Here is a 10,350-nt window from a genome sequence, read left to right on the forward strand (position 1 = left end):
AATGTTGAATAGTCCAACATTATTTGACCCGAAATCAAGTGATTCGGTTGAGCGGATTCGAATCTAGATTTAGTGTAATCAATGGTTCCAATATAATTTTAGCTACTAAGATCCGAGTTGGATTAAGATCCGAATCCAAATAAAAAATTCATATATGGATATACTCAGATCCAACCTGAACCCAACCCATTTTAAACCTTGGATTAAAAGATGTTTTATTACAAAATCATATTTATTTAAGACAATAAATATTTAAATTATCAAAAATAATTATTTTATTAAAATATATAAAATCCAGCTGACTCGATCAAATTTTATTGACTATGACAATATTTTTTAGGTAATAAAGGAATTACATCAGATCTCAGTCAAATGTGAATGATTGATTGACTGAATTCCTACATAAAACCAAACATTGAAGTTTATTTAAGGGGTTAGAATGAACTCCAACAACTCCATCTCCAACCAACTCCCACTTCAATTCCAAATCCAACTACTACCGCTTCCAAGCACACTCTAGATGATTTTTACTTGCATCTCCATGAAAAAATCTATGGCTCTGGGCTCACTTACAAGTTATTAATGCGTGAATTGATGTCAATATCAATGTCAATTCAGCATTTTCCAAGTTCTTATTTTAGAATTTTATCAGATTTTTTAAATGGTTTATAACCATTGTCTCATTGCCGAATGAGACGACTCGAACGAGATGAGATGACTCGTCCAAGACTACTAAGTATTTGGCATGGACTAGATGAGATGAGATGTGAAGAAAAGTTTTAAAACCATGTTGGAATTTTGTTTGTAAAAGAGGGTTAACAATCCGCAATGGAAACGTTTGAGGGAGCTAAAAGTTCCAACAAAGATAAAATATTTTACTTGTAAGCTACTTCATTCAGCAATTCCCCATGATAAAGTGAGGAAAAAGATGGGTTGGAAGTTTGTCTCCAAGTCATTCTCAAGAAGAATCAATAAATCATCGTTTCTACAGGTGTAGGTTTATGGGTCAGTGGGTTTTCAGTGCACAAGCTGGATTGGGGAGATTGCAGCTTAATTTAGTTACCATGATCAATTGGTGCAAAAAATTTAGAAACACAATTTTAAGTGTGATTCCTATATTGTTTGTCTATGAGATTTGGTTAAATAAACTTCTTCTCCAAATAAGAAGAATCAATAAATCATTGAAGAGACGATTTTCTCATTTCTTATGGTCAACAGATGATTATAAGCTAAATACTATAGTCATATAATTTCATTGATAATGTTAAAATCTCATATTACATAACCTTTTACCTATTAAAAGCTAGCAAAAATAATACTTACTTTTTTCTCTGAAATATCACTCTAATTCTATGGTGACCAATTCTGTCGAACTTGAATCCGTATGAGAGTCTCTCATGGATATTTGTCGTGGAGAAGATAGGACAGGCTTGGGGGGCATTTGCAAATTATCAACATTTTCTTCTAACATCTCTATCACTTTGGTCATGGATGGACGATCCACCGGCTTCATTTGAATGCACCACAACCCCACTATGCATAGTTTTCTCGCAACTTTTAGCTCAATCTCTGTTGCATTCTTAATATCTAGCTCTTGACCTTGATCGAGTTGATCGTAAACCCATGATGGGAAGTAAATTTCACTCAAGTTATCCATTTGTACTTCAACATTCTTTCTTCCTCCAGCCATTTCTAGCAACAGCATACCAAAACTATAAACATCAGATTTATCTGACACAACCCCAAAGTTCCTTGATATCAATTCAGGAGCTATATACCCTACTGTTCCTCTTGTAGTACTAACAGAAACAAAGTCGTATTCCTTAGGGTACAATTTGGAGAGGCCAAAATCAGAGATTTTAGGGGTGAAAGTGTGATCTAAGAGGATGTTTTGAGGTTTGATGTCGAAATGTAGAATGCACATATCACATCCCCTGTGTAGGTATTCAATCCCCTTTGCTATGCCCAAAGCAATGTCATGGAGTTGCTTCCAATTCAATAAGTGATGGCTCACTTTCTTTGAGAAGATATATTTTTCAAGTGATCCATTAGGCATGTATTCATACACTAGAGCTCTCTTAGAACCTTCTGAACAAAATCCGATCAATTTTACCACGTTAACATGGTGAATCCTACCGATGGTGGCCACTTCATTAATAAAATCTTCTCCATTGCACTTGGAATTTCCCAACATCTTTATAGCCATCGAACAACCAGGGATTTGCCCTTTGTATACAGAACCAAAACCTCCTTGCCCAAGTTTTTCTCTAAAGTGGCTAGTCATTCCAATTATATCAGTGTAAGAGTACCGTTTGGGCACAAGAGTCTGATGATTGCAAAGAAACTTCTCTATGCTATCAAAAGTTTTACGGTTCTTTAGGAGGCTGTAGATTACAAATGCGAATATGATCATTGTGAGGATGAATTTTTGTATGATCTTCAACGCTGCAGAGTGAGGAGAAAGTGGAAATGGTTTAGCTATAGATCATTACTAATCAATACTTTCAATTTGTTAAGGTATTGAACTTGGGTTTGGAAATCATACTCATATAATATATTCCAATCCCTACAGAATACAAGGAAAAATCTGCAAAAAAAGACAAAGAAAAAGAAAAAGAGAAGTAAATAAATAAATAGCAACTCAAATAGATAGATAAAAAAAAAATGCAAAAGGCAGGATCTCTTTAATCGAATGATGTCACAGTGTGTGAATATATGTAAGGAAATGAGTTATTGACAAAGTTTTGTGTCACCCAAAGAATCATTCCATTTTGTTTTGTCATTTTTGTAACTGTGTTAGAGATCATAATTAGTTTGTGCTCATGATTAGCGTCCAAGATGGTTAGTGACTTGGTGACTTTTTTATGAACTAGGATAAAATTAATATCATTTGATTAAGTTTTAAGGGTTGGAAAGTCATTCAAAATACGAAATTAAAATTGAAATGGAGCAAGCTTTGATTGATCGACCTAGTAACATCGATCGACCAAGTAAACCCATATAGATTGAAATAATACACATATACGTCATATTAATTCAATCCATCTTTCAAATGTTTGTGTAAATCCATCACTGCACCTTGAAGTAATCCAATTGGATCATAATTGGACCCTATTCTCTAGGGACATTTGAAGCATAGAGAACCAAGGGTTTGCTTTGTTAGAATAAATCGTGTGGCCCATAGACCTCACGCTTGGTGTTTTAATTGCACAAGGATTTTATAAAGATAATAGATATCAATATTAAAAGGAATCCCAATATCAGTTTTTCAATTATATAATTAATTCCAGAATTTCGGTTTATGAAATTTCTGATTTCTGTCAATAATTGATTTCAGATTTCGGTCTATGATTGAATTTAAATTTTAGTTTATTAAATTTTAGATTTCAGTCTATAATAGATTTCAGATTTCGGTCAATAATTGATTTCAAATTTCGGTTGATTGATTTCAAAATTTCGGTTATATAATTGATTTCAGATTTTCAATTCTTATGATTGATCTCAGATTTTCAATTATATATTAATTTCAATTTTGATCTTGAATTGATTTTGGATTTCTATTTGAATATTGATTAAAGTTTTATGGTCTATAATTTATATTATAAAATTTCAGTTTTTGTTTTGATAGAGAACATGTTACGTTTATGAAAGGGTTTCACAATGAAAGTTGTACAATGTTATTTTGTTAGAATGTTTAAGAATAATCCAAAAATCAAGCAAATAATGTTAAACAATATAGATGTATATAAATTCTATTAATTTTGTAGTCTCCAAATTAACTTTAATTAGTAAAATTTATAGAATATCTGATTGTATTAAATTTGGTTATCGAGGTGACCTTAAAGACAATAATATTTACAATTATAGATTCAATTAGGTAAATGGGTTTAGCCTAAAGGAAATTTCATTTAACTAATTGAAATCTGGGTAAGGTAATATAATTTACATGAATTTAACAAAATTAGGATTGGATACCCAAAAATAACAAAATTAACTGAATAAATTATATAAATTATGTTAGCCTTATAGGATAAAAAAATTAGTTATTACCTTAAAATGAGTGAATAATAAATATGCCTAGTTTAACCCAAAAAAAAAATTTAGGTGATATTAATGAGTTCAAGGGGATTAAGGCAAGAGAGATCCTCTATCTCCATTCTTGTTTATTATTATTATTATTATTATTATTATTATTATTATTGTAGAAGAATTTTAATTAAACTAATATATATATATATATATATATATATATATATATATATATATATATATATATTTATTATTCCTTGTTGAGTTGAAAAATGTCGAGAGATTTCAGAAGTGCTAGAACTGTTATTATTTATTGTGTATTTTATCTCACTGTTGGATGGGAAATAAATCTAACGACTAGGATAATTTGTTCTGGGATGTTTTAGGTGATTATGATTTTTCTTCTTTTAGGTTTTGAAAGATATAGGAGGAGTATACAAGGGTTCTAGGGTTTGGGATTAAAATCTTGTATTGTTCTATTTGATTTTCTTGGTGAAGAAGATTAGATTTACCCATGGACATAGGCATCATTGTCGAAGTACATACATCTTAGTGTCCACTTTTCTTTGCTTATCTTCTTGGTTATTTTCTCCATATTTGTGTTGAACAAGTATCTCTAAATCCGCAACAATTGGCATCAAAGCAATCAGGTTTGTACAAAGAAATTATACAAATGAATTTTGTTTTGGAAATCGTTTTTCTCTTCTTTTTGGAGTTTGATATGACGTCTGTGAAGAGTTCGAACATGAAGTTCGAGGTTGAGAGATTTGACAATAATGTTACCTCTAATCTATGACAAAGAATGATAAACGATATCTTGATTCAACAGGGCATGCCTAGAGTATTGAAAGAGAAGTTTGGTAAATCAGAGAAGATGACATATGCATATTAGCAAGAGATCTAGGCGAGAACTGTTAGTACAATTTGACTTTGTCTCGCAACTAGAGTCTTGTTTAAAATTATGAAGGAGTAATCAACACTGGAAGTGTGGGAGAATTTGGAAAATCTCTGCATGTGTAAGAGTTTGATCAATAAGTTATTTCTGTCAAAGGCAATGTATGCCTTGAAGATGGCAAAGGGCGAGAATCTCTTGGGATACATTAATGTGTTCAACTAGATTTTAGATCAACTGCACAAGGATGATATTAAGTTGGAAGAGCAAGATAAGACCTTTATGATTCTTACCTCATTTTCAAATTTCTATCACAATCTGATGAAAATGTTACTTTATAGGGAGGATATTGTAAAGCTAAAAGAAGTCAAAACAACACTCCTGTTAAAATATATTAGGAGGTGCCCAGTATTAAACATAATGGTCAAGGGTCGATTGTTCATGGATGAAATCAATGACGGGAGAATACAAGTAGTAGATGTCTACAAAAAGTCTCTTTCGCAGATGATGAAGAAACAGATTTGGGTTTCCACGTTGCAGAAAAAATGAGGAAGTTTCTACGATTCGAGAGGACAAGTTGTACTCCCTCTCTAGGTTGACTAGGGAGTTGGCCCCTGAGAGATACACATGTGCATTGACCATGTCTTCGGATATAGGTGGACTAAGGTGATTCTATAGCGTGTAGCTGGTGGTTCTATAAAGACAAATGATAGTTTTTGGTGTTAGCAAACTAGTGACCGAGTCAGGTTGATTCAGGTTTGAGGATTAGCATCTTGGGCACACTTAATGCAAAGTTTGTTATGTGCGACATGTGCAATTTCCTCCAAGGTGGTTTTGATATTTAGGCCAAAATGGATTGGTGGGGATGTGTGACAAATTATTATCTCAGGTGATTTTATGTGTAGCTGTGATAAAAGCCAAGGTAAAGATTGTTATTATTTATTATGCCTAATTTTATCTTAGCCATTAAATGGGAATTAAATATAACGGTTAGTATAAGTTTCTTTTAGTTGGAACCCTATAGTAATGTCATGGGATGTTATAGGTGATTAGTGTTTTTCATCTTATAGGTTTTGAGAGTTATCCCTTGAGTTATCTTGTACTTTTCTGATTGGTTTTGTCAGTGAAGAAGGTTAGATCTAACCATGGATGTTGGCATCAATCGTTGCTGAGCCACATAAATCTTTGTGTTCTCTATTCTTTGTTTATTTTCTTCGCATTTGTATTGAACAAGTATCTCCAAATTCCTTACAAGAGGGGTTTTAGCCTTTATCCCAATTTACTTGTTGCTATGGAAAAGAGCAAGTTTTTTATTTTGTCAAAAGACTTGGATGCAGGGCATATCAGTCTTAGTCAAGGTTTTTTGGTTGTGTCAAAAGGGAAAGCTTCCTTCAAATTATCTTAAGCTTGGAGGGTTCCTAACTAGAAACATTTGTGGCGATAAAGTGGAGAAGATCTCCAAGAAGATTTTTGGTTTGAAAGTGAAGATGCTCTTGGAAAGTAGGTAGTTGTCCCATGTTTTCACCTTTATCCCAATTTACTTGTTGCTATGGATTCTACCTATTCCGAAAGTGTAACTGACCACTTGGACTCTCTATTCGTTTAGTTATTCTGAGGTTAAGAACGATTGGGGGAATTGAAGACATATAGTGGCTTGGAAGAAAATGGCCAAAACTAAGGGGGGGGGGGGGGGGGGGGGGGGGGGGTGGGTTACTCTGTGTCGGAAGTTGCTATAAGAGAAGGTCTATGGTATTGTTGCTCTGCTTTGGTAGATTGAATCCCTAGTAATTGGATGAACTACAAAATCTCTGATATTTCGATTAGAGAAAATTCCTAAAATGAAGCACAAAAAATGACTAATTCTCAAAATGGTGCACTATTGAAATTATTTTACAAATGGTAAATTACCATTTTAGGAATTAATATTTTTTTTTTATCAAATCGGTAAAAAATAAAATGATGTTTTGATAATTTTCATACCAAAAATACCCTTTTCATTTCAGAATATTATTTGAAGCACAAGACCCAGTTGACATTGTATCAGAATATGATTTAACGAAAATGATTTAATTTCAAAAATGATAATTTATCCTTTTCTGAATTAAAATGAGTAGTCTACTGTTTTGGGAAATTTTCAATTTTCATAGTAAAACATTCTCTATTCAATGCTGTATAAATATTGAGAAGAATCCTATAATATGGTCGAAACCTGAACATAATTCAATCAAGTTGAAGGTTGCAGTTGGACATTATTAATGGTTGCCTTTTCATCAAGGCTTATTGATCTTCTGGAATTTTTTAAAAGTTTGAAGCCATTGGGTTGCATCGGGAAATAGATCATGATAGAAGTTGAGACTGTTAAGGGTTTGAGTTCCTTCGGGCTAATTTGCTTTGTACCACTAAATTCTTGGTGTTAAGAGTATATAATGCGATATAGCATTTATTTTTTCTAAGATATAATGTAATACAGTAGGGTACTTGAGATACACTGAATCATATTTGAAGTATATGGTTACTAGTGACAAGTTGTAACGTATGGTGGGTTGTAGTAGAGACTAAGAATGTTATGTAGAAGATCATTATCATTAAATATTTAGAAAGTTAATATTACGGAGTAGGATTTTTTAAACTAGGAAAGTGAAGGCTAGTTATGGTTTTCTTTCATATAAGCTCATTCACCTATGGTTCTTGTAATATTATTCAAGAATTATGAATAAAATTAGTGAAAATTTTCAAAACATACTCAACTTTTGTTAAAATTTCCATTTCAGTACACTGTTCATTTTAATTCCCAAAACATAAACAACAAGATCATAGATATTTATTCTAATTAAAGTGCTGATCTCGCTGATAAAAGGTGAATCTTTAAAGTCAAACATCGTTTGATATTCAACGACAAGATCACAAGTATTTATTCTTAAAGTGGTGATCTAGCTTAAATTTTTTTTTTTCAAAACATGTGGAGTTAGGTTTCGGAATTTAAATGAAGAATTTGCTGGAATGGGAAGTATCCCATATACAGCACACAAAATGGTACTTTAGCCATAAAACTATGAGTCGTGCTGGAATGACATTGAAATTGATGTCGTTTCACACACATTAGTGTGCACAAAATCATAGATGCTTTTCACCTGTATCTTGATGAAAAGCATCTATGGTTCTATACACATACACGTAGGGCTTAAAATGGGTCAGATTTTATCCTAGTGATCCAAATCTGATTTTTAGTGGATTTGGTTTCTTTAAGCATATTCAAACTAAAATATGGGTTGATGTCCCTTGATCCGAGTCGGACATAGATCCATCCCTATATCCATCTATATCCGAATGATATATTATTTTGCATGTTGTATGTTATATTTTTATATTTTTTTTGATCTATCATTCATCCCTTCAATAAATTACTTTGTAATGATTTGAAATTATCCGACTCGAATCAATTAATTCGGTTGGATCGGATTCTGATATGATTTAATGAAAGTAAAAAAAAAAAAAGAAGGGATATGGTTTGAGTTAGTCGGATCCAGATCTGAATTTAGACCAAATTAAAAATTTGGATATAGATATGGGTAGACACATATCCGACCTGAACCCGACCCGTCATCCACTTCAACAATGCCTGAAACGATGTCAATCTCAATGTCCTTGAGCATTTTCCTAAAATTATTTCTTCACTATTATCAGCCATTAGGAATAAGAATTTGCATTCTTTAAGGCTTGGGAACAGAGATTTGCTGTTCCGAATTTTATGTGCTAAACTGATGTATCAATGGCATGCCACCATGTGTATTGAAAAACCGGAAATTTCTCTCCACTAACCAATTACTCTTGTTTTCTTAATACATACCTTCGATTTATCAGCTTAGCACATAAAATTCAAAACAACAAATCTCTGCCTTGATTTGTATTTTCTATTGAATTAAGAAATGAATACTACTTACCGTAACACCAATTGAATTTTTTTGTTCCACGCTTGGTCAATCGGGAGCAAAACTTCGCAGTATATGGGAACCCAGCTTGGTACCAAGTTCGGAACCAATTCACTTCGAACCCCGTCTGTAATAATGTCTGAATATCGGTGACTGAAGTATACAATAACTCCTCCAAGTGAAGAGGAATGGCAGCCACAATGCTGCATGAAATTTGAAGATCTGTGAAGTTGCGACCATAGAGAACATAGATATTGGATGTGGTCCCACTCAAGCAAGGAATGCGCCTAAAAGTGGTAGTAGTTTGGTTGATGGATTTGGAGCAATTCATGAACATAGCAACATCATCGTAATTGACAAGATAATATGGAGAAGGGAAAAACCAATTAAAGATATCCGGAGATGGATATGGAAGACTGCAATTGCCGCTTATCGAGTTCATATCAACCAAACGGATTGTCTGGTTTTCATATGAAATCCGTTTCACTTGATATCTCCCTTCCTTGATGTACAAGATGGTATTGTTATTATTGTCGCAAGATAGCTCATGCTGTGGATCACCACAGCTGGAGTGATCACCCGTTAAGCGAAATGGTTTTCTTATGTTACCGATTTCTCCACACGTAGAAGAACAATGCCTTCTTTTTGCTTCACCAACACAGAATAAAACGAAGAATAGATGTAGTAGAACCACTGATGACATCTCTTCTTTTCTCATTTTAATTATCCTTCAATAAATCAAAACAAAAGCTTCAAATTTCGTGCATTCTGGTTTTTATTTTGTTCTTCAATAAATAGAGTCTCTCTCTCTCTCTCTCCATCAAACAGACTCTTGAGATAATGGATACCATACGTTTTTTAGATGAAATAATTCAAGTAGCAATAATGCAAGACGACTGGACGACCACAAAGTCAAGTCAATTACCAAAGTCTTGCCGTCGCTCGTCCAACTTTATCAATTATTTTGAGGCTGTTTTAGATATACCCTCCACGTTTAGGACAATATTTAAGATGCCCCTACATTATATTTATAATATGAATTCCTTAAAGTCAGTCTTCTGTGATAGCTTAATTGAAATTGACCATAGTAACCCTATCTTCAATTTGTAGTTGAATTCCCTTAGTGCTTTTTTCCCTCACATCTCATGTTCAACTCCTTGATTCTTCATCTTCAAATCACTCCATCTTCAACCTCCCAAAGGTTAATGTGAGGTTCAAAACTATGGATTAAAGATATCGTTCAATAGATTAAAAGAAATTTACTATAGAAGTTAAAGAGTTTAAAGATCGACGATTCATTTTGCGAGAAAAAATGAAGAATGTTTTAACTAGAGGTTAAATATTAGGACAATGATTGTGAATGATTCTTTATTGAGAATATGTAACAAATAGTCCCCTAGTAAAAATATGGACCAATTAAATCCCACCTAATAAAATATTAACCTACTAAAGATCCTTTGAAGATTTTTTAAAGAAAAATATTTAAAATACCTTTTTTAA

General features: G+C 32.8%; 1 protein-coding gene across 1 annotated transcript; it reads right to left on the bottom strand.

The window, feature by feature from the left end:
* Window positions 1-1,180: 1,180 nt before the first annotated feature.
* On the bottom strand, window positions 1,181-9,685 carry LOC147394503 (rust resistance kinase Lr10-like). The gene is made up of 3 exons (XM_086453982.1): window positions 8,863-9,685; window positions 2,546-2,587; window positions 1,181-2,445 (listed from the first exon to the last, which is right to left on the bottom strand). Exons 1-3 carry the CDS (start codon window positions 9,566-9,568, stop codon window positions 1,340-1,342), a joined length of 1,854 nt encoding a protein of 617 aa, XP_086310108.1. The 5' UTR covers window positions 9,569-9,685; the 3' UTR covers window positions 1,181-1,339.
* Between the last annotated feature and the right edge of the window lie 665 nt (window positions 9,686-10,350).

This window comes from Akebia trifoliata, chromosome 9 (assembly GCF_017979445.1).
Source record: "Akebia trifoliata isolate Shusen 1 chromosome 9, ASM1797944v1, whole genome shotgun sequence".
Classification (NCBI taxonomy): domain Eukaryota; kingdom Viridiplantae; phylum Streptophyta; class Magnoliopsida; order Ranunculales; family Lardizabalaceae; genus Akebia; species Akebia trifoliata.